This window comes from Heteronotia binoei, chromosome 1, assembly GCF_032191835.1.
Source record: "Heteronotia binoei isolate CCM8104 ecotype False Entrance Well chromosome 1, APGP_CSIRO_Hbin_v1, whole genome shotgun sequence".
In the NCBI taxonomy this organism is placed as follows: domain Eukaryota; kingdom Metazoa; phylum Chordata; class Lepidosauria; order Squamata; family Gekkonidae; genus Heteronotia; species Heteronotia binoei.
In genome coordinates, this window is record NC_083223.1 from 116,496,042 (window position 1) to 116,521,796 (window position 25,755).

The window sequence follows — 25,755 nt, forward strand, 5'->3', positions numbered from 1 at the left end:
ACATGAATAGGGATTTATTCTCAAGCGAATGCTCCTTTAAAAGTGCATGGTTAACTGTTATGCTGTTCACATTTTTGAGTTCTTTTGTAATTTACGAAGAGTAACAATTGGCATTTCACTTCAAAGATGAGGAATTCCAAAAAGGTAAGTGTATTGTATGGCATTTCGGAGAATGGAATGCAAAAAGATGTGAAATGTAGCCAACAGAGCAGCCAGAGCAATTGTACAGTCATCCACCTCCTTTTCCACAAACAAAACTTGCACATGTTTACATTAAACGGGTATTTTACTTCCAGCACTGGTGTTGACACTCTTAACTAATTCAGAAAAACATTGGGGGGAGGGGAGACTTCTACAAATCAAAATCAAAGGTTTCTTATATTTAAAATCCCTTCTTGTGTCTCCAATTTGTATTGAGACTGACCCAGAGAGCACAGAGCTCCGCACACATCCCCAGTACAGTGATTAATATATTTTAGTTGTTTCTGTTGTTCTTCACAGGTTTGAAATCTTGAAGAGAGATAATGACATTATCTGGGTCCACCAGCCAGATAAACACTCAGAATCATCATCAGCATCATAACAAGTCTAGAAAACAGCCCTTCCTTTCATACTAATCATTGGTACCTTATCTAAACTACTAATGAAAACAAGGGAGTTGAAAATGGTATAAATAGTATGGGGACTCAATTATATGAACAGAGATTGACTCTGCTACTCACTTCAGTTAAGTTCTTATTACTGGGTTACCTTTATTTATTTACAAAATATGTACCCTGCCCACAGATTAGAAACATATAATTAAAACATATTTTAAAAATCATTCAAACCAAACAACCATGAAAACAAGCTGAAATACACATACAAAAATATTAAAACAATTAAAATACTGGAAGAATGGAACACCAGACAAAACAGCAAAGCTGTCATTTGCAAGCAGAAAATGGCAGCAGATGGGGACAGATGAATCTAGAGAGTCCCAGAGTTTTGTTCCCACAACCATGCTCAGGCTTCCACATGCCTAATTTCAGAAGCATGGCTTTAGATGATAACCACAGTGGTCAGGTAGGTTTGTAAAGGAGTAGGCAATCCTTCAGTATGGTGAACCTGAGCCACATAGGGTTTTAAACATAACATAAGAGAATCCATGTTGGATCAGGCCAATGGCCTATCTAGTCCAACACTGTCACACAGTGGCCAAAAAACCCAGGTGCCATCAGGAGGTCCTCAGTGGGACCATAATCAACTCCAGAACATTGAATTGAATTGTACTGCACCAAATTGGGAGCTAGTGTAGATGGTCCAAGACTAGATTGATATGGACCCTATAACTCATTCAGCTCATCCTGGCTGCCGCATTCTGCACCAAGTGAAATTCCTGAATGCTTTTCAAGGGCACCTCACATAGAATACATTGCAGTAGTCTACTGTCAGTGTAATCAGGGCATTTACCTCACTTACAAAGAGGGGGGACAGAAACTAAATCAAGCAAGCAAAAACCTCCAAAGGAAATTTAGAAAACTAGTATGGGGCCAAAAGTTAAAAACATCAATTGTACACAAGATGTAGAAGTTGCATTAGCCCTGATAAGGGGAGTTTACTTGTATTCTTAGGACCTGAACTGTACTTTTATCTATAACTATGTTTTTAACTTTTGGCCCCTTATTAATTTTCCAAACTTTCTTTGGAAGCTTTTTCATTCACCACACTTACCAGATCTTTTCTACCCAGGAAAGGCCATACCAGGAAGACAAGCGTCCAGGCAACACTACATATCTTCTAAAGATAAAGTTCAGCATTTCAAAAATGAGTAAATTTCCTTCCTCAGATGATAAACCATTTAAATTCTACTTAGAATCTACCACAAAGAACCAAACAGACATTTCTTAGTGCACTTCAGCACAATTGCTTAGTTTTTCTGTTACAACAATAGCAAACGCATTTACTACTTTAACCACAAGATACAAGTGTTTATACCAACATTTCAGAAAGTCATCTTCTATATGCTGTTTCAGACATTTTTGCAGAATAACAATGATTGGATTATTCTTCACCAAGTATGAAGTCAGTATGCTGTCTGAAAATTTCTCCAAAATGTCAGCTGTTTTCTTATAAATGTCATGATGTGCTAGAGACTGAAACACTCTAAAAAGCTAAAGATGGGAAAGAACAAAAGAAACTCATGTCAATGAAATAGACAATTTACAATTTACTGAACTCATTTGCTCAAGATCAGCCAGTCTTAATTTAAAGAACTGGCCTGGTTCTAGAGAACGTTAGCAAGGCTTAAGTCTCACTGAAACCAAGTAACCTGTCCCATTGATTTAAAAGGAACTCAGGTTATCTTTTTATGTATTTAACAATTTGATGACCCAGCAGTCTACAAATACCATCCTCTATTTCCATCCTTCCGTAGAAGCCACTGCTGCCAGCAATTCAGCCCAGTGGCAGACTACATTTTTGGGGGCCTGAAGCGTGAACTGTTATGGGGAGCCCTTTGCAACCAGCAACAATAGGTCAATATCCAACAAGGTCCAAAGGGCCTTGCTGCCCTTGCAAGGACCTTGAGGCCCAAATGGCAGAGAATGGAGTAGTGGAGCCCTTGAAGATAGGCCATTCAGTGAGCCCCTTCCCACCAGCAATGAGGTCTGGGTAACTGCTGTTATCTTCTTCAGAGGGGTTGTTCCATGGCAGATCACCACAAACTTTTTAAAAAATTAACCACTATATCTCAGACTCTGATTAAAATTGCTATATTGGGTTATTTCACATGTCGAAGTAACTTGCGTGAATAAAAATTTCCTAAACTATGCCTTATCATTTCTGAGTTATGGGGGATGAAAATTAGGGAAACATTGTATACATGCATGATGCATCATAGAATCTGTTATAAATAATTCTCCTGGCGTGGTAGCAAATTTAACCATCCTGATTTGTTGGGGCTCATTGGGACTCTATGGCACGAGCCTTTGGCCCATCAAACTATCAATCAAGAGTACTTGCATGCCATTGATCGAGTCCACTCCTCTCTCCCGCCCAAGTGGCTGTTGCCAGCCAGCAAAGCTGATTCTGTCTGTAAAATGCAACCAACCTTAGTTCTGGCAGTTACTATGGGAACATACTATAGGCCCATCACACGTTGGTCACCCATCTCTGGCTCCCATTGGCTGACTCCCTTGCCCCTGCCTCCTGCAGGCCCAAGAATGTTGAACAAGCTGCCAAAAGCAGTGTTACCTCAGAGACAGCCACATCTCCAGCTGTTCTCTGTCAACCAGCACGCCAAAACAAAACACAGTAATAAGTAATGAACAAAACTACAAAACTGTGTGGCCCAAAAAAATCACTTATACCACAATAAATTGTATTCAAATATATCTCACAAAAGTGCAGAAGGATGAATGGACCCCAGCTCCAGCAAGAATGAAATTTGTGAAGTGCAGTTGAGAGAAAGTTATGCACCATTTTGCTCTTGATAAAGTGTGAACTGCCTTAGGGCAGTTCTTCGAAATGCGCAGCAAGTACAGTTGACAGACGCGTTGAGAGATTGAGGTTGGATATCTCCTGCGAGTGAAGAGGAGCGAGGTGAAGAGTTGCTACTGTTGCCCCACCTCCCCTTTGAACGGACTTTCACTCTACCGGTGCTCTTTTGAGGCTTTTCCCTTCTTGTAAGGGTTTGGACTTTATTTCATCTTCTGTCAGAATGGGACTAATTGAACTAAAATATTCTCACTGAAGCTGTGCTCCATTCATCTTTCTGCACTTTTGTGTTTTGTGAGATATATTTGAATACATTTTATTGTGATATAAGCGATTTTTTGGGCCACACAGTTTTGTATTTTTGTTCTCTGACAACCAGCTTCAGAAAGGACGTCAGAGCTCCTGCAGCCACAAGAAAGGCCCTATCAACAGCCCACACAGATGGCCTCCCAGCGCACACAGCCTCTGAAGGCTGCAATAGCCAGGGAGTCTGGCACCACCTCAGAGGGCATGGCTGCCCCCCCTTTATTGTCTTTCAGTTCCTCTCTTCCTCCTCCCTTCAGTGTCACCCAAAGATGGTTGCCTGAGAAGGGGATAGGGAAGCCTCACAGGGTTATCGTTCAGATCAAAGGGGGGGGGGGGAAATGAGAATTATGTCAGCTGCTTTGCCCCCCCCCCCCGTGAAGAAAGACTGTTCCTATCTAGAGGCTGCAGGATTGCCAACTCCAGGTTAGAAAATTCCAGATGGCAGAGATCACCTCTCGTAGAGGTGTGTGTGTGTGTGGGGGGGGGGGGATTAATGCCTTCACTTGGGTGGGTGGGAAGACAGTGAGTAGGGGTGCCAAGTCCAATTAAAGAAAAATCTGGGGACTTTGGGGGCGGAGCCAGGAGACTTTGGGGGTGGAGCCAGGAGACATTGGGGGTGGAGCCAGGAACAAGGATGTGAGAAGCATAATTGAACTCCAAAGGAGTTCTGGCCATCACATTTAAAGGGACAACACACCTTTTAAATGCCTTCCTTCCATAGGAAATAATGAAGGATAGGGGCACCATCTTTTGGGGCTCATAGAATTGGACCCTCTAGTCCAATCGTTTTGAAACTTGGGGGGTACTTTGGGGAGAGGCACTAGATGTTATACTAAAAATTTGGTGCCTCTACCTCAAAAAATAGTCCCCCCAGAGCCCCCAATACCCACGGATCAATTCCCTATTATTCCCTATGGGAATCGTTCTCCATAGGGAATAATAGAGTGCCCAGTAGACATTTCCCTCCCCCCCACGCTTTCTAAAGCGGGGGAGGGCCCCCAAACCAGGGAATCCCCTGCCCCCTCCCTCTCACACACACAAATACTTACCAGACTGGAGAACTCTACTTGCTGTGAAAGCGAAAGAAAAAAAAAGGGAGGGGCTGTTCTCCGAAGCTCTTCCTGCTTCCTGCCCAGCCTTAAAGGGACCACACATTTTACAAACGGCTCAGGATCTCAACAATATGAAGCCTGCAGGTATGTTCTCCCCCCCCCCTCTACCCCCCACCCCCGCTTCCCGATTTTTGGGGGGCGGGAGATTAGGCTGCGAACCCAGAAGTGCCCCGCCAGAGTAGGGTTGCCAAGTCCAACCCGAGAAATATCTGGGGACTTTGGGGGTGGAGCCAGGAGACTTTGGGGGTGGAGCCAGGAGACACTGGGGTGGAGCTAGGGGGAGGGGGAAACGGTGCCGGGGAGCGTGGCGAGCGCTGCTGCCTCTTCTCCGCACGCCTATCTGCTTCCTTCTTTCCAATGGAGGGAAGGCATTTCCAAGGCGTTGAGGTCCGTGCAGATGTGAGCGCCAGGACTCCCTTGGGAGTTTAATGGTGCTTGCCACACCCTTGCTCCTGGCTCCCCCCTCCCCAAATCCCCTGATATTTCTTGAGTGGGACTTGGCAACCCCGCATGGAGACAGCAGCCTGCAGCCACCTCCTCCTCTTCCTCTGCCCGAGGCTCTGTTTACGCGCCAGGCGCCCAGCCCCAGTCCACCCCCCACGTGGCCCGGGCAGACCTATCGCTAGCTGGCGGCCGCCTCCAGCCAGGCCCGGTGTCCCCCTTCTCCCCGGAAAGCCCAGCTGGTCTTACCTGCTCCGGACCGGGCACACGCGGGGCTCGCCCCGGGCAGCGCGCAAAGGGTGCACTTGGCACGGCAGCGCACAAGGGAACTTGGCACGGGCCGGCGGGGAAGGCGCGAAAAGGAGGAGGAAGAGGCGGCCGTGGGCGGGGCCGAGCGGGGGCCCAATCGCCTGCCTTTGTCACCTGGCTGGGCCGCATTCCGCGCTGGAGCCTGAGCGGTCGGGAGCGGAGCTGGAGCCTCCGTAGCGGGTGAGCCGAGCAGGGGCGCGCAGGGTGAGGGCGCATTGCTGGCTGCATGCCCAGGGGGCGCTGCTCGGATGCAAGCGCTTGGGCGTGCAGTGCAGCGGCGCGGCGGCCTCGCCCCCTCAACCCCCGCTGGTGATGCTGTTCACCCCCAGCATCCTCCCCGACGCCGCCAGCAGCAGCAGGAGGACGCTGCTTCTCCCCCCGCTTCCGTTTTTTGGGGGAGCGGGGGGAGAGGCTCGGAAACCTGGGGTCCCCCGCTAGAGCGGGGGGGTTGGGACCCCTACGCCAGAGCGGGGGGGTTGGGAAGCCTAACAGTGAGGCTGCAGGCCCCTCGCCCAAACGCCTTTTGTGGTACCTTTCTAGGTTGGTGGGAAATTCCTAAGGTATTGCTACAGGCCTCTGAGGGAGAGGCCTTTCCTCCTAGGGAACCACTGTTGCCAATCTTCAGGTGAGGGTTGGAGATCACTCAGAATTACAACTGCTATCCAGATGGCAGAGATAAGCTCCCCTTGAGGTGAGGGGGGGAGTGAATGCCTTCATTTGGGTGGGTTGCAAGACAGCAAGGGTGGGGGGGCACTCACTCAGAGCCCTTTAGTGGTTCCCTTCCAGGTTGGTGAAAAATTCCTGGAGATTCTGTGGTGGAGTTTGAGGAGGGCATAGAAGTTAGGGCTTCAGAGCAGGTTCTTGCTGTGGAAGTTGAATGGTGATTTTGGACCAGTCACAGACTTCCAGCCTAACCTGCCTCACAGGGCTATTGTTCAAATCAAAGAGGGGAGAGAAGAATGATGTAAGCTCCTTTGGTTCCCCCACACACATGGTGAAAAAGACTGTCCTTTTCCTATATAGAGCCTGCAGGGAGAGGGAAGGGGATGGAAAGCTGAAGTCAGAGGGACAGGTAAATGGAAGGTTGCCAACTCCAGGTTAGGAAATTCTTGGAGATTTAAGGGGTGGGACCTGGAGAGGCTGGGTTTGAGAAAGGGTGGGATTTCAGACAGGTACAATGCCATAGCATCCAAACCAATAATTTCCTCCTGGGGAACCATTGTTGCCAATCTCCAGGTGAGGGCTGAAGATCACTCAGAATTACAACAGCTACCCTTGTTGGGGGGGGGGGGAGTCAATGCCTTCACTTTGGTAGGTTGGAAGGCAGCAAGGAGGCACTCACCCAGAGGCCTTTAGTGGTACCTTTCCAGATTGGTGGGAGATTCCTGGAGTTTGAGGAGGGCATAGGAGTTAGGGCTTTAGAGTGGGGCCTGCCAGACACATGTTCTTGCTGTGGAAGCTGACTGGGTGATTTTGGACCAGTCACAAGCTCCCAGCCTAATCTGCCTCAAAGGGTTGTTGTTCAGATTAAAGAGGGGAGAGGAGAATGATGTAAGTTGTTTTGGTCTCCCCCATACTTTGAAGGAAGACTTTCTATGAAGTCAGAGAGGCAGATAAAGAGGTGGCTTCAGCTGCTAGGACACTATATGCGCAGTTGTGGAAGCAAGAAAAAATACCAGAGAAATGGGATTGGATTATAAAAGTTATGACATGGAGTGAAATGGACAAATTAACAAGAATATTAAGAGACTATGATTTAGAAGTTTTTAAGATGGAGTGGAAAAAGTTTAGAAGATATATAGAAAAAGAGTGGAAAATAAAAGGACATTGGACAATTTTTGATAATGATTAAGTTTAAAAAAAAAGAATATAAATTTTTGTTTTAATAGTTAAGGGTACCTTTAAATATTTGCATTTTAAGTAAATAACACCGGCGGGGGTCAAGTAACGGGAGGAGGGGTGGGTAGAAAGTAATATATGGGGTAGATACAAGAAGTTTTTAAAGATGTAAGAAATAGATTTATTACCACATGTTACCAATAAAATTGTTTTAAACCAAGAGGTGGCTCCACCTAGGGGCTGGCTACCCTATGCCTAGCTGCTTGGTACTGTTCAGCAGCAGCCACCCTATGACAGCCACTGTGGCATAAAAGTTAGAGTTTCAGAGTGAGATCTGTCAGACCTGGGTTCTTGTTATGGAAGCTGACTGGGTGATTTTGGACCAGTCACACACTTCCAGCCTAACCTGCCTCACAGGGTTGTTGTTCAGATCACATGTGGGGAGAGAAGAATGATGTATGCTTTGGTTCCCCCACCACTGTGAAGAAAGACTGTCATTTTCCTATGTAGGCTGCAGGGAAGGGGAAGGCAATGGAAATCTAAAGTCAGAGGGGCAGAGAAAGGAAAGGAGATAGGTTGCCAACATTAGGGAATTCCTGGAGATTTAAGAGATGGGGCCTGGAGACCGTCGGGTTTGAGGAGAGATAGGACCTCTCCCCTGGGGACCCACTGGAGATCATTCACATTTACAATTGCTCTCTAGATGGCAGAGATCAGCTCCCCTGGAGGTGGGGAAGAGTCAGTGCCTTCACTTGGGTGGGTGGGAAGACAGCAAGGGTGATGGGCACTCGTCCAGAGCATCTTTCTAGAACCCATTGTATTTTTCTTCACAACAGGCCTTACTCCTAGTGATGAAATAAAACATAGCAAAGACTACAACTGTGGGTTCAGGTGCTGCAAGCCCCCAAGAAAATTTTGAAATTTGATCAATTACAGGGCCATTTTGAACCAATTAATATGTTCAGTTATCTCAACATCAAACTCAAACTTTTTTGTAAATATTTTCAGACTGTTAAAATATTTGAAAGTCTATTAGACAGTCCCTTTCACCAACCTGAAAAGAGATTTTTATTTTTTGGTAATATATATTCAAGTTTAATTATCCACCACGGTGATTCTCATACTTCATTACAATAAATTGCACCTCAGACTTCCACTTAGATTTTTTTAGAGGTAGTATTGAGACCATTCTATCAAAGGAATTCATTAATACCATTAATGATCCTCTATTTTATGTATTATGTTTATGAGATATTTTAAATTTGTTGTGTTTAATTGGATATGTTTTATTTATTGTTACTGTAATGTTTTAATGTTGTAAGCCACCCTGAGCCCACCTTGCGGGATAGGGTGGGGTACAAGTTGCAAATTAAATTAAAATTAAATTAAATTAATAGTAAAGTAGCTGTCTATATTGCTTTCCAGAATCCTAAAAAAAAAAATTGTTATTCCTCCAGAGTTGATGACATTTTTAATGTCTCTCAAAAATTAAAGCCCTCTGCTTGTAATCATAATTTATAGCCATGATTTTGCTGAGGCTTCCCGCAAAACTATGCCTAAATACATTCTAATCCTGTAGATACTGTGTTCCTTATTTATCATTACTTTCCAAACTAGAAACATTTTTCTGTGCCAGTTTTCAGTGTTTATCATGTATTAAGCTAAAAACATGGGGAAAGAAACCACCTCCGAAGCGCTAATATTGTCACCACAATTAAGTAATTTAAATGTTGGTCTTCTAGAAGAGATGGTAATTTTAAGTTTGAAAGAAAGACTATAATAGTGTTACTAAATTTACTCTTACCAGTAAGATAATGAAACTAGTAATTATCAGGTGTAGCTGATAATCAGAAATAGCATATGTGGGGGGACAGAACTGGGATGTAGTTCAAATATCTTTAAAATTAACCATTGGGTAAGGTAAAGCAAATGCAGGTAACTGAGAGCATCTACTAATTATAGAAGGTAATGCAGTTGATATTTCTTAAGTACAGACTGATATCAACCATAACTGTTCCCTACCGTTAGCATGAATAATATTCAGCAAAATATGCTATTTTGTTAGCTTCAGCACGATACCTTTTTAGTGTAGTCTTCAGTATTCTACTGAGTACCTACACAATTAGCCTGTTCAAGCACAATCTCTGCTGCTTTTTTCCTTTGTAGAAATTAAAGCATTTCAAGTAGGAGGGACATTCAGCTTATTACTCACAGTGACAGACCCCATTTACACAAGCAGCAGGATGAGAAGATACAAGGTACCATACCATTTCATTTTCATAATGCAAGTATAGGGTGTCACTTTTGAATGTTCCCACATGCTAAAAAGAAAAAAGGCTGCAGGGAAATGACTAGTGCATCATGGAAGATACATTCTACCCAAGCCTGCTTCCAACTTTATACAGAGGGTTTTACACATAGGAAAATATCCATATGAACATAAGAAGAGTCCTGCTGCATCACAGCAGTTGTCCATCTGCTCCAGCGTTCTATCTCACACAGTGGCCAACCAGTAACTCTGGAGGGCTGACAACAGGGCAAGCTGATGCCTTCGCCAGTGTTGCCTTCTCCCACCAGTATTCAGAAGTTTTTGGCCTCTGAATGTGGATGTTCCCTTTAGTAACCATGCCTAGTAGCCTCTGATGGACCCATCCTCCATGAATCTATCTAATCCCCTTTAAAAGCTATACCTGTTGCTGTCAATATATCCCCTGGCAGAATTTTAATCACTAGTTAAATTAAAAGGAATTTCTATTTGTCTGCTTCTGAGTTCTAGCATTTTGAGAGTGGGAGAAAAAGTTTCTCTGTTGATTCTCTCTTCCCCATGCAGAATTTTGTAAACCTCTATCATATTTCCCCTTAATGATATTTTCTAAACTAAGTCCAGACTCTTGAGCCTTTCTTCATTGAAAAGATGCTACAACTCTTGAAGCCATCTATGCTTGTAGCTGCCACCACCTCCTGTGGCAGTCATTTCCATGTGTTAATCACCCTTTGGGTGAAGAAGTACTTTTTTTTATCCGTTCTAACTCGACTGCTCAGCAATTTCATTGAGTGTTCATGAGTTCTTGTATTGTGAGAAAGGGAGAACAGTACTTTCCCCCCCACCTTCTCTGTCCCATGCATACTCTTGTAAACCTCTATCATGTCACCCCTCAGCCGTCATTTCTCCAAGCTAAAGAGCCCCAAGCGCTTTAACCTTTCTTCATAAGGAAAGCGTCCCAACCCTTTAATCATTCTAGTTGTCCTTTTCTGTACTTTTTCCAATACTATAATATCTTTTTTGAGGTGTGGTGACCAGAATCGTACACAGTACTCCAAATGAGGCCGCACCATCGATTTATACAGGGGCATTATGATACTAGCTGATTTGTTTTTAATTCCCTTCCTAATAATCCCCAGTATAGCGTTAGCCTTTTTTATTGCAGTTGCACGCTGTCTCGACATTTTCAGTGAGTTATCTACCATGACTCCAAGATCTCTCTCTTGGTCAGTTGTTGCCAGTTCGGACCCCATCAACTTGTATTTATAGTTAGGGTTTTTTGCACCAATGTGCATTACTTTGCACTTGGCCATGTTGAACCTCATTTGCTATATTGATGCCCACTTGCCCAGCCATAACAGATCCTTTTGGAGTGCTTCATAATCCTCCCTGGTTCTCACCTAACAGCTTACTCCCAACTCCAAATCAAGTTAAAAAGCATTGGACCCAGTAATGAGCCCTATGGTACACCACTGCTTACCACTCTCCACTGAGAAAATTACCCATTTATACTCACTCTCTGTTTCCTATTAATAAGACAGTTTTTGATCCACAAGAGAACTTGTCCTTTTACCCCTTGACTATTTAGCTTACTTAGAAGCCTTTGATGAGGAACTTTATCAAAAGCTTTCTGGAAGTCAAGGTAAACATCTATTAGATCCTCTTTGTCCACATGTTTGTTCACCCCCTCAAAGACCACTGTGCTTACTTCCCCCCACTGAAAGTACTATCTATTTATTCCTACTTCCTGTTGTTTAACCAATTTTTAAACCATAAAAATACCTGTCCTTTTATCTCATTACTGCTATGCTTATTCAGAAGTCTTTGGTGGGCCAACTTGTCAAAGGCATTTTGAAAGCCCAAGTATACAATGGCTAGTGGGTCACTGATTATGACATGTTTGTTCACTTTCTCAAAGAACTCCAAAAGACTGGTTAGGCAGGACTTCCTTTTGCAGAAGCCATCCTGATTTTCCCTCAGCCGGCTTTGCTCCTTTGTGTGCCTAATAATTCTATCTTTGATTACAGTATCCACGAATTTGCCAAGGACAGATATTAGGCTAATTGTCCTATAATGTCCTTGTTCCCCTCTGGACCCTTTCTAAAAAAGAAGCAATCTTGTGCTGTAGGAAAAGGAAGCAAGCTCCAGTTGTTGCCACTTCTTTCAGGCATAGTGAAAAACAACAAGAACACTTCTGACTCCTCCACCCAGTTGGAATCTGAATGCTTACTTTTGTGAGCACTGCTTGTACTGCTTCGTATTGGTTTTTAGTATATTTCCTGGTCTGTCCTTGTCTGTGTCCAAACTTGCATTTGTTTCTCACTACCTGCTCTATTGGTCTCCACACATACTTGAAACGGTCTTTAAGGGCTTGTTTCCATAGAAACTGCATGAATTTTTTTTTAAATTAGCATCTCCCAAGAGCCTTATCTGTTCTCTTAAAGCAGGTCACTACCTACTATTTCCCCATTTAACAAGAGCTTTTTAGTGCACATTTTCAACAGATTTTTTTGTAATGCATTTATAATTTTCAAAAGCTCTCTGGATCAATTTCCTTTTGGAGAAGCATCGAGTGACTGCCTTGAAATGCTAGTGAACAACAGCATTACAACCAATGAAACTGAAAATGCAAGATAATTACTGTATGGTCGTCCCTCAACATGGTCATTAAATAAAAATAAAGAGAGCAGTTTTCACACATTAAATAATTATTTGATGTTTCAGTCATGGATCATTTTCACAGCAATTCCCATTAACACTGCTGTGGAAGGAGAATTAAAATAAAGGGTTTTGGTCCACCAGAAGATTTCTGCATGTGATAGGGTCCTTGTACAAGCAGAAGTATGAAAAAAATCTCATGCCAGCCTTTTGCTCCAAGTTAAATGTAGCATATCCCAAACCATTCTTTTACTTGTGCAAGCTATAAGGTATTGGAAGGAAAGGGCTGGGTATTACACAAGGACCAATTCCTCACTAGCAGTTGCTCTGTTCCTAGGCTTCTGCTTTCCCTGGCTCAAGCAATCAATTCCTCACCAATTGCTGCACGGGTGCATTTTGTGGCTTCCTCCAATTACTCTCTCAGCTTCTTGCTTTCCAAAAAACAAGAGCAAGAAACTGTGAGGGAAATTGGAGGGAGCCACAGATCAAAATGTGCCAGCACAGCAACTGGCAAGAATTTGATCACTTGAGCTGGAAAAAGCAGAAGCCTGGGGGCAGAGCAATTGCTAGTGAGGAATTAGTCAAGATCTTTCACAAGCAGAACAGCAATAAGTCTGTTTACCTTTCTTCTGTATCCAAGTCATAGCTCCAATACAGTCACAAATTGGCATAACATTCTGCAATGCCATCCACATGACCTCAAGTGCTTATTTCTGAGCCCCATTCATTCCAATGGGCTTACTCCACCAAAAGTGTGTTTAGAAGGGCACCACACTGTCTTTTTAATTGTCGCCATATTCAATTCAGCTGCCAGCACAGAAACCACCATTTCTGCCTTTCCAAGTGCCATCTCCAACAAAGCACATTTGCAGATCTTTAACTTGGTTCTTACATTAATACAATAGCGTAGAACTGTAGGAGCAACACTCTTCCCTCCTACAATGCTAAGAAATATGACAAAGCCAGAAGGACACAAGAAGAGTCCACACTGGATTTCCTTCCAAGTCAATTTGGAGGAGCAACGTTATGGTCTTCTCCTGCATGGCCAAGAGCTTTCCAAATTATCATATCAGTGCATTGCTACAGCTGCCATGATGCCAAAGGTGTGCAAGAGCCCAGAAATTTCAAACATACATAGGGTGAAAGAAGTATTCTTAGCAAATGCAGCCACCAGTCAATGAGGTTACCATTACATTTAATTACATTACATTAGTCCAAATAGAAGCTGATGCTCCATGGAGAATTAATAATAATAGTAATAATAATTTTTAATTTATATCCCGCCCTCCCTGCCAAAGCAGGCTCAGGGCGGCTCACATAACATAATATAACATAAATACAGCGTTATAATAGTAGATAATAAACAAACAAATACCCCGATTTAAATTATTACATTAGTTAAGCATTAAAACATCAATAAAACAATTTTAAAACACAGATTAATTTGGTGCTATAAATACCACATAGCTTGCATAGTGATGATATAATACTTCCACATTAAAAAGCCAGCTGGAAGAGGATGGTCTTACAGGCCCAGTGGAACTGGTTAAGGTCCTGCAAGGCCCGTACCTCTTCTAGTAGCTGGTTCCACCAGCGGGGTGCTGTAACTGAGAAGGCCCTCTCTCCTGTTGTTTTCAATTTGATCTCCTTCGGTCCAGGGATTGTCAGCAGGTTTTGCGAGGTAGATTGAAGCACTCTCTGGGGAACATATGGGGAGAGACGGTCCCTAAGGTAGACAGGTCCTCAGCCATATAGGGCTTTAAAGGTAGTAACCAGCACCTTGTAATGAATCCAGTACACAATTGGCAGCCAGTGCAGTTCCCACAGCCCAGGCTGTATATGCTCCCACTTAGGGAGTCCCTTTAACAGTCTGGACGCTGCGTTTTGCACTAGCTGCAGTTTCCAGATTCGGCACAGGGGCAGCCCCATGTAGAGGGCACTACAGTAGTATAATCTCAAGGTGACGGTTGCATGGATTACTGTTGCCAGATCATCGTGCTCCAGGAAAGGAGCCAACTGCCTCGCCCATCTCAGATGAAAAAAGGCACATTTAGCAGTGGCCACTATCTGGGCCTCCATTGACAAGGAAGGCTCCAGTAGCACCCCCAGGCTCTTGACCCTGCACACTGTTTTCAGTGGCGCATCATCAAAGACCGGTAGGGGAATTTCCCCTCCTAGACCGCCATGGCCCAGGCACAGGACCTCTGTCTTCGTTGGATTCAGCTTCAACCCCTGAGCCATCCTGCCACGGCTTGCAATGCCTGGTCCAGATTTTCTTGGACATCACCAGGCCAGTCGTTCATCAGTACATAGAGCTGGGTGTCATCAGCATACTGATGACAACCCTGCCCATACCTCTGGGCAATCTGAGCAAGAGGACGCATGTAGATGTTAAATAACATCAGGGAGAATACCGCCCCCTGAGGCACCCCACAATTAAGTGGGTATCTCTGGGACAGCTCTCCCCCAATCGCCACTCTTTGTCCGCAACCATCCAGGAAAGAGGAAAGCCATTGTAAGGCCAGCCCCTGAATCCCTGCGTCGGCAAGGTGGCAGGTCAGCAACCAGTGGTCGACCGTATCAAACACAGCCAATAGGTCTAACAACAGTACTGCCGGACCACCTCGATCCAGGTGCCGCTGGAGATCATCCATGAAGGCGACGAGTACTGTCTCAGTCCGATGGCCCGGGCGGAAGCCAGACTGGTATAGATCTAAAATGGAAGTGTCATCCAGGAAACTCTGCAATTGTAGCGCCACTGCCCTCTCAATAATTTTACCCAAAAAGGGCAATTTGAGACCGGCCGATAATGTCCCAATTCAGTCGGGTCTGATGTAATCTTTTTTAGGAGAGGGCAGACCACTGCCTCTTTAAGAGGCATTGGGAAAAAACCCTCTGAGAGGGATCTATGTACAATGTCCCATATAGGACACCTAAGCTCCCTCTGGCAAGCTTTAATTAGCCAGGTGGGGCATGGCTCCAAATTGGAAGTTGTAGGGCGTACAGCAGAGAGAATCCTGTCAACCTCCTCCAGACTGAGTGTGTTGAAGCGATCCAAGATCGAACCAGAAGACAGGCACGGAGCCTCAAGTTCACTTACTGTATCCAATATGGCGGGGAGGTCGTGGCAGAGCAATGTGACCTTGTCCGCAAAAAACTTCGCAAAAGCCTCGCAGCCTATCTCTAATTCCTTAGCATTTGGCCTGCCTTGCAGCAGTGTTGTCAGGTTCCGAATCATCTTAAATAATTGCGTCAGGCACGAATTTGCAGACGCAATCTTGGCTGCAAAGTAAACCTTCTTTGGGCTTTGACTACCATCTCATAGGACCTCATAAACTCTCTATAAGATGTTCTAGTCGCTTCGTCCCGAGTACGCCGCCATTGCCTCTCTAACCATCTGAGTCCTCGTTTCAGCTGTCGCAGCTCCGGGGTATACCACGGGGCCAGCTTAGCGTGGGGGCGCAGAGGGCACCGAGGTGCGATCTCATCAATGGCTCTGGAGATCCGGCTATGCCAGGAATCTACCAGATCATCAAGAGAATCGCCAGGGGGCCAGAGATCCCGTAGAGCCGTTTGGAACTGCTCTGGGTCCATCAGGCTCCGCGGGCGAGCCAAAATAAGCTCGCCGCCCAAACGGGTTTGGGGTGGAGCATCCACACGAGCCTTAAGGACAAAGTGGTCCGACCATGGCACTGCCTCAGCAGTTACATTGTCCACCATAATCCCGGCCGCAAAGATCAAATCTAACATGTGCCCCGCCTGGTGAGTGGGCGATGTCACAAATTGGGAGAGTCCCAGTGTCGCCATGGATGACACCTGGTCCAGCACCTGACTAGAGGCAGTGTCATCGGCATGGACATTGAAGTCACCCAGGATCACAAGCCTTGGGTACTCCAATGCCCAGCCTGTTGCGGCCTCGATCAGGGCTTGTAAGGCGCTGCCTGGTGCATTGGGCAGACGTTATACCAGCCAAATCGCCAACCCCTCCCCAACGTCCCACGTCAGGCCGGCGCATTCAATACCATTGATCTCTGGGGCCGGGAGAGCCCTAAAGGAGTAAGCCTCTCGTATGATTAGAACCACCTCTCCCCCCCCGCCCGCTAGTCCGTGATTGGTGCAAGACTGAGTAACCCAGGGGAACCGTTTGGGAGGGGGCCACTGTGTCTCCCTCTCGCACCCAGGTCTCAGTCACGCATGCCAAGTCCATGTCCTGTTTGAGTAAGAACTCTCGAAGGACGATGGTCTTATTATTTATGGACCTGGCATTGCATAACACTAATGATGGAGGCGAGTCATTCAACCTGGCCCTACTACCTGTCACCATCGGGATGGGGCACAGGTAGATGTTAATTAAGAGCAGTGCATATTGTTATCTCTATTCAACTGAATTCCTTCAAATATCCAAATTAAAGTAATTATACATTTAATTCACAATAAGAAACACAGGATTGTTACCATTTTTGTTTTAATACTCACAAAGCCACCCCCATCTTCATTGAGAAATGGGTAAGTTTGCAGCAATGCACTGGCAACATCATTATACTGCTGAGTGGTTGGATACCTATCCACAAGAGAGGTATAAGTTACCATCTAGTTCAGTGCCCAAGGAAAGCAATTTGAAGACTTGGGCTGAAAACAGACATTGGTAACACAGAAAGAGAGCTCTGCTTTCATGGCAATACCTGCCTTTACATAATACAAAATTTATAATCCTTAGCAATCTTTATATTTAAAGACCCTTCAAATTCACACTCACATAAAACCATTTGTTGATGCTGGTAAAAACTTAACATTGTGTTTAACAACTTCATGGCAAACCTTACACGTTTTTATGCCATTACCAAATCACGACTGTAGATGTTACATAAAACTTTAGTTTATTTTTCTAAAGAAATCCAGGGTGCTATCAGTGTCATGGAAACATCAGAGCAACACACAGGCTGGTATTATGAGGGAGAAAAAGGAAAAAGAAACAGGACTGGTTGATGGGCAGTTTGCCATGCTCCTTTGGAGAACTACAGCTATTGCTGCTGAACTCTGTTATCAAGGGGATTGGGATGTACATTGGAGTACTGGCACCTTTTAAAAAGCTCTAGCATAGGAGGTAGTGACTCAAGCACTGGGGCTTCTCCTTCAGCATCACCCAGGCACACAGCTGTAGAGTGGATAATACTATACTAGCACTGCCCATGCCATCATTGCCTGCACCAAATGGCTCCAGGGCATCTGGCACTACCACTGGACAACATTCCCCAAAGACTCCCTCTTCAGGGACTCAAGCTGTAGCCCTCCCTGTGTACTACCTCAGGAGCAGTCCCTACTATCTTTCAAAAATATTTTGTGCATTTGTTTAAAATATTTTTATGTGAGCTCAAAGGGATTAATCTACAAAGAATACTAGAATATCAAAACTAGTTTAAAAAGTAACAAAACACCACACAGAGAACAGTCAAAACAGAATCTTAAATACTATAAAAGTTCCAGTATGCCCCTCCTCTTGCTTGCCATTGCCCTTCCCTGTGGGGAAGAGAGTTTAACAGGAAACCGGATATCTGACACAGTATCCTGGCCTCTTTCCCAGCTGCACTGCCACACTTAGAAGTTTGGTACAGCTGCACTCTATTCATTAGTTATGCTCAAGATCCAAATAGCCTTTAAGCCAAAGTCCAATGTTTCCAGGGACTGATTGATCATCCTTTTGGAAATTCACCCTGTACTCCTATTACATGCACGTGGGAGAATGCTGAAAAAACCTTACTTATAGTGATCCTTCAAGGTACTTTGTCATGTCAGCCTGCAAGAATTCTATTATCTTTATTCTCATACTGTGGTCAGGGCATTTTCTTTCTGCTTAATATGCATTTGACATCATAAGGACACCCAGGCAAAATATATGAATTTGTCCATTGCAATACTTGTATCTTGCCAAAACATGCATTACATTTTTTCTGCCGAGAGTAAAAATAACTATTAATAGTTCATTATACATATTTCCCCATCAGGGTCTGCACTTTTTTTTGAAGACCTATGGACTTTTGCTAGCACTGTCATTTGCTTCATTATGATGGAAACACGAGTGCATATACCAGAGTATAAGCCAGTCTGGTGTAGTGGTTAAGTGAGGACTCTGATCTGGGAGAACTGGGTTTGATTCCCCATTCCTCCACATACAGCTATTGGAGTGACCTTGGGTCAATCACAGTTGTCCCAGAGCTGTTCTCAGAGAGCTCTCTCAGTCCCAACTACCTCACAGGGTGTCTTTTGTGGGGAGAGGAAGAGAAGGAGATTGTAAGCCACTCTGAGTAAAGGGCAGGGTATAAATCCAATCACCTCCTCTTCCTCTTCTTCTTCTTTTATATATGCTGCACCAAAAAGGGCTAAACCTCAGGTTATTTCATAGAATCATAGAATTGGGTCATCTAGTCCAACTCCCTGCACAATGCAGGGAGTTCACAAATACCTCCCCACACACACAGTGACCTCTGCAGGCTCTATATCCAGACAATGACAAAAAAAAACCCCTTCAGGATCCTTGGCCAAACTGCCCTGGAGAAAATTTCCATAACATATACAACACAATTTGATTTATAAGCATACATTTTAGTTTTCTTTATTGAAAGTCACTATACTCTGGTATGTGTAGTCATACAGAAAGAGGAACTAGTACATGTGACCACAATGTCCACTCAGTGCAGTGAACAGCTTACAAGAATCATAGAGATAGATGGGGCCATACAGGCTGTCTAGGCTAACCCCCTGCTCAATACGAGATCAGCCTAAAGCATCCCTGACAAATGTTCATCCAACTGCTGCTGGAATACTGTCAATGAGGAGGATCTCACCACCTCCCTAGTCAGCTGGTTCCACTGCTAAACTGCTCTTACCGTTTTTTAAAAAAAAAAATCCTAATATTCAGCTGGTATCTTTCTGCCCATAATTTAAACCCATCATTGCAAGTCTTAGTCTTCTATCTTCTGCTGCCAACAAGAACTTGTCCTTGCCTTCGTCTGATAGTCTTTCAAATACTTAAAGAGACTAAAAGAGTTAGAATGAGATTCATTGCAACCAAGCCATCTATAAGCCATCCATGGAGATCAGCTCTGCAAAGCTCTGTCCGTTTTCAGTTTTATTCTCCACCATTAATACCCTCCTCTGTGGTCACAGGGGAGATCTTACATCTTCTGTTCATTCAGGCCAACAGATGCTACTACCAAGAATCATTCCTGCCTTTTGCTATTTCCATCTTTTTTTTTTCACTAGAAAATCTGTAGGTTTTTCTAGAATTTTGCTGCTTTGAAAGCGAAAGAAGTTCAATACATAAAATTCAGTTATTGCATTTTCCTAGATAGTAGACCAATTTCACAATACTATGCTCAAATGCATACATAATATTAACAATGAAACATGAAATCATAATCCACTTCACCATCACAACAGCAATCCATATCCAATATAAGGTCTTTATATTTCAAGGTCTTGGTAATAACTTTCAAGGCCATGAGCGGCCAGGGACCTATATACCTTCAGCACCACCTCTCCTCATATATGCCTCACTGAACTTTACACTCAGCAGATCAATGTCTTCTGGTGACCCCTGGCCCAAAAGATGTCTGACTACCCTTGACAAGGACCAGGGCATTTTCACCCCTGACCCCAGCCTGGTGGGATGAGCTCCCCCTAGAAAGCTGGCATAGAATATCATATAGGGAGAGACAGTCCTTCAGATAAGTGGGTTCCAGGCCATGAAGTATTTAAATGTAAAACTCAGCACCTTAAACTGAGCAACACAATTCTTCCAAAATACATGTAACATGATGAAAACGAGTAAAATAAAAGTTGTTGTGCTCTGAATTTGAAGTTTCCAAGTTGTTTTGAAGGGCAGTCCAACATAAAGAGTGTTACAATGAGCAAGTGTTAAGGCTATAGTCACATAGATTAAGTCCAGTAAGCTGGTTCTGGCAGGGGTTAATCTTTGAGCTAGATATATTTGAAAGAAGGTAGTCTTAGCAATAGTGCAGACCGGCCATTTAGGCATAAACATCTTATAGGATTCTGACAGTATAGAAATATTTGTGTTTCTGTGAAGACATAATTATGTTTGTCAACATAATTATGATACACCAAGGTGACCCATTTTTTAAAAATGTTTTATCAGATCCCAGGTTTCTATCACCTGGAAAAGATATGAACATCAACATAAATACAATGACTTTTTGGCAACATTCAGACCCATTTCTCCCAAAAGTTGTCAACTTACCCTAATTTGTAGGCCTTCTTAATGGTTCCTATACCATTTTCAGATCTGTATGATATGTTCCTCTCTGAAGAAGCATTCTAGGAAACAATCCAACATGCTTGGCCAGCTGCCAGTTCTGATTCTGAAACAGTGTTATTTGGTCTCTATGGTACAACCACATTTTATTCACTGTGTGATTAAAAACCAAGTCTACTTCTTTAAAAATTGTTTTAAAGTTGTAACAAAGAGAAATGTCACACTATAACGTTCTCACTCTGTTTTGGAGTATATGGTCAGGGTGGGGTGGGGGGAGGCAGCCTGATCTCATCAGATTTTGGAAGTTAGGCAAGGTTGGTAGTTGGATAGGAGACCACCAAGAAAGGCTCCGCAAAATAAGGCAATGACAAACCATCTTTGCTTTTCACTTGCCTTGAATGCCCCTTATGGGGGTTGCCATAAGTTCATTGTTAGATGGCACATGCAATGTAATATGGCTGCTTGTATATAGGAAGATGCTAATCTAGTTCTTAGATCACTATTGGGAGAACAGATCAGCTCCCAGTAATAGTGGCTGGTCAACTGAAGATTTAAATAATGCTGCAGCTCATTGCATAGTTCAAGTCCAGCCTTCTGGGAAAGGACAGTTAATGGATTTAAAGGGGCTGGGTACAGTGATGGAGAGCACTTGATGGGATGGTACTTGCTCCTGCTGTCTCAGAGCTTGACACTGGAGATCTTGGTTGTATGGCTGATGATTCTATGGTCTCCACTTTAGAAAAGGCAATCAAGCTTCTAATGGAACTAGCTATATTGCTTTCATGCATCTGGGGTAGGACTGCCAAGTCCAATTCAAGAAATATCTGGGGACTTTGGGGGTGGAGCCAGGAGACATTGGGGTGGAGCCAAGATCAAGGCTGTGACAAGCATAATTGAACTCCAAAGGGAGTTCTGGCCATCACATTTGAAGGGATGGCACACCTTTTCAATGCCTTCCTTCCATAGGAAATAACAAAGGATAGGGGCACCTTCTTTTGGGGCTCATAGAATTGGACCCCCTGGTCCAATTGTTTTGAAACTTGGGGGATATTTTGGGGAGAGGCACTAGATGCTGTACTGAAAATTTGGTGCCTCTATCTCAAAAAACCAGCCCCCCCAGAGCCCCAGATACCCGTGGATCAATTCTCCATTATTTTCTATGGGAATAAATCTCCATAGGGAATAACAGAGTTCCCAGCAGACATTTCCCTCCCCTCCCCCCACTTTCTGATGACCCTGAAGCAGGGGAAGGGTCTCCAAACCGGGGGATCCCCTGCCCCCACTTGGGGATTGGCAACCCTAATCTGGGGGCTCCCTCCTGTTTCTTGCAGAGATCTTTGGTAGAGTGACTCTGCCTTTCTGCTGTAGCTCTAGACCTTTGATCTCCTCAACCTCAGAGTCTTCTGCTAGGGTGGGGCCTGCAGATTTCCTGCTTTTGCAACTGATCTCCAGCATGTCAGTTTGTAAAACTGAGCATAAACCAGTTTGTAAAATTGTTTTGAAGACTTTGTGTCCCTGATTATTGTACATAGTGAATTTGTTTGAAAACTTTTGGGCAGTTTTGGAATGCTGAAGAAACATAAAAAGTTGAATTTTGGATTGTCTTGCTTGTATAACTTCTTGAAGTATCCCATGCTGGGAGAGTAATAGAAGCAGGAGTGTCAAGTCGACTTCCTGTTCATTGGAACTCCTTCATGTGATTGTTTGTGAATTCCACCAAGCTGATACTTTATTGTATTAATATTGGGATTCCTTGGAAACCCTATCAAGTGGATACCTTACTGTACATTGTATACGAAAGTGTGAATCCTTTGTAATTATTGTATGGTCACCTTCAGGATATTTATTCTCAATATATATTTTAGTAATTTTGGTCACTATAACCTTTGGTTATTTTCAATATATATCCCTGGAGAAAATGGCTGCTTTGAAGGGTTCACAGACCCTATGACCTTGTACCACACTGAGGTCCCTCCCTTCCCAGCCCCCCCCCCCCCTCTCCCAGATCCACACCCAAAATCTCCAGGCATTTTCCAACACAGACTTCTGACTTACACCCAAAGGGACAGAGTGAGAATTTTGTCGCTTACAGTGACTTATAGTGATTTATGGACAACAGCTACATTTGCAAGTGGACAATGCACTGGGCCTCTGGTTTGCTATAGCTAGGGTTCCCAGCCTCCAGCTGGAGCCTAGAGATATCTCAGAATAACAACTGATCTCCAGGCTATGGAGATCAGTTCCCTTGGAGAAAATTACTGCTTTTGGAGGTGGGTGCTGTGGCATTATACCCTGATGAGATCCTTCCTCTCCACAAACTCCACCCTCCTGGTTCCACCTCCAAATCTCCAATAATGTATCAATCTAGAGTTGGCAACCCTATAAGCTATGTTAAACAGCATTCACTACCTAAACACCTAATATAATTTACAGGAGTACAGTACAAGCTAATTGTAAAAAAAAATTAAGTTGTATCTATTAATTTGCCTAATTAGTTTCAAAACATTTTGTAATAAAATAAGATTTATCTACAAAGTAAGAGATTAATCTACCAAAAAAGGGGGCTAAAAATCCTACTGCAAATTGATCATAATATGATCCCATGAATCTTGGAGAATATGAATCAGTAAGAAGAAAAACAATACCTCTGGGCAGGTGCTGAGTACTTTTTTTTTTTTTTGCAAACTGAGTAACCATAACTGAGTCTAACACATCTGGTATAAAAAATTATCTTGGAGCACAGAGTAAAACTTCCAGGTTGGGTTGAGTATCATCTCCTCTTATTTGAGTAATTACATACTACCACCAAACTAAAGAGCTTTATAAACATAGGAGAAGTTTTTTTTTTTTTTTAAAAAAAATCCTATTCAAGAACACCCCATCAATGTAGTTATATAGACTGTTTCCTAATTCATGTTACAACTCAGCAAGTGTAAAAATGGATGAATGCTTGCATTTGCAGCAGAGAGCTCATCTTACACATGCATATTGCTGGCATTTCTGTTTCCTTAATTTGTACAGACATACCCCTCCCCGCTTTGCTCCTGACAATTGAGGGAAAGGTGATTCACAAGTAAACACTGATCCTTTGGTCTGTTGCTTGCATTTTGTAATCAGATCCATTAGCACTGCCTGGTGCCCAAACTTCTTCACCATATACTGGATCATCTTGTCATTAAGTGCCAAGAGAGCAGCTCCGCTCACTTCTTCCTCTAAGAGAAGAAGTGAGGAATCATTACCTATTGATTGCCTTTGCTGCAGGAAGAAGGATGTTTAAAGGCAATTGTTATCCCCAAGGCATCCAGTCTTTTTGTTCACATCTAAAAGGAAGTGTAAACTGTAACAAGCAATCAATTTGGACCACACACTTTCCCCTTTCAGCTGTGTCAGAATATTGATATTCTTAACCAAGCTCTTGACTTCATGGGCTCAGTGCGTGCTCAGTGTTTAATTCCTAAGAAGAGGGCTGCCAAGGCTATCCTAGGAATCCTCCCTTGCTAATACAGGTTTCTGTATAGATTGGTTCTGGTTTCAAGAGGGGAAAGCACTCTACACAAATTCAAAGACTGGTTACGACAGCTTCAAATGTTAACATGGCTATGCCCTACATGGGACAAAGCTTGGCCATAAATTAAGCCTACTGCCTGTTTCAGATCCAGTATACTATTGCAAGAAGAAGCAAAAGCTTTTCTGAGACTACTCTACCCTTTCAGCATATTGTAGCATTTTCCCTCTGCTCTAAGAAAGCAAATTTTTACTATACAAAATGTCTTAGTTAAAAATCGAAATGCAGCATTTGTTAAGATAGAAACATACATCATGTTGCACAGAATGTTTTTCTGAGTTTGGCTTTCAAAAGAAAAATAGTTGTTATAATAAATAACCCCTGCAATTCCAATTTTTAATAAATCTTGCAGGGTTATCCTAATTGGAGTTGTCAAAGTAAATGGGATTAGAAGGTTGTTAACTCTGTTTAGGATTGCATTGTACGTTTATTCCACCCTTAATTCCTAGGATTGACTGACTGATTGATTGATCGATCTATTAATTTGTCTGTCTTTACACTCACACACATATAATTAAACACATGTACATAAATGCATGCATGCTTTAAATTATCTTACCACAACATTTAGGAACTAGTCCCCCTAAGATTTTTGGACCAATCAGATGCAGACTTCATCAACTGACCACTTTTCCATCTTCATGTGCTGTAAGGGTAACTTCCACAATAAAATGTAAAAAAAAACCCCTTTGAGTCAATGTTCAGTCCAGTCTTGCCCCCCCCCCCCCCAAATCTGTATAACAGCTCTTCCTTGCAAGAGGACTATTCTACACACCTACCTGATAATAATTTGTTAAATCACTATTTGGCATGCTACATTAAAGCCTGTTGTACACAGCCAGTTTTATTATGGCTGTTTTCATCCACTTTTAGTATTCTATCCTTGTTTTCCTCTGTTCCAAACAGACAGCTTCATTTTTTATAACACTGAACACTCCCAGATCCTACCCTGTTAACACCCAGGTTTCCACACAGATATGAGAAAGGTGTGAAATTCAACACCACCATGCTCATCAGGAAATGGCTGGTGTTTTACAGAAAGGGGAAAAAATAAACCACACAGGAATCTTCCACATATACATTTATAGAAAGTGAAGCATATTAACTCCTGCTGCTCCACAAAGAAACTAGTCAAAAACATGTAAATAAGTGGGGAAATTTAAAAAAAAGGGGACATAATGCATACTTTTGAAAATCACCTTTACTTTTCCATATATGGCAAAATATTTCTAAGATGTGAGGAACAAAGCTGTTTATAGGAAGACCACAGTCTGACCCTGTTGAGAGCTATCATAGGGAGATTAAAAATAACTAGAGTTCCTCTTTGATATCACTCATTGGAGGCCTTGACCCCCCCACACACACACAAATACACAGTGTATCCTGAGGGTCAATATAAAAGAGCCCCTTCTCCTTTTACTTTAGAGTTCTGAGTGACTCCTAAAGAATCATCTCTGACATGATGAAGTTCAGGTTTTGCACTGGAAGTGACACAGTGCATCAGTGCAGCATT

At 43.4% G+C, this 25,755-nt stretch overlaps 1 protein-coding gene across 1 annotated transcript; it reads right to left on the reverse strand.

Moving 5' to 3' along the window:
• Positions 1-120: 120 nt before the first annotated feature.
• SAMD3 (sterile alpha motif domain containing 3) lies at positions 121-24,879 on the reverse strand. Its single transcript, XM_060237505.1, is given in 12 exon segments — positions 121-254; positions 257-317; positions 1,926-2,153; positions 11,978-12,133; positions 16,882-16,966; positions 18,159-18,256; positions 18,258-18,319; positions 18,322-18,459; positions 21,913-21,950; positions 23,757-23,932; positions 24,286-24,340; positions 24,818-24,879. Coding segments are annotated over 12 exon segments (1,293 nt in total).
• Positions 24,880-25,755: the final 876 nt, after the last annotated feature.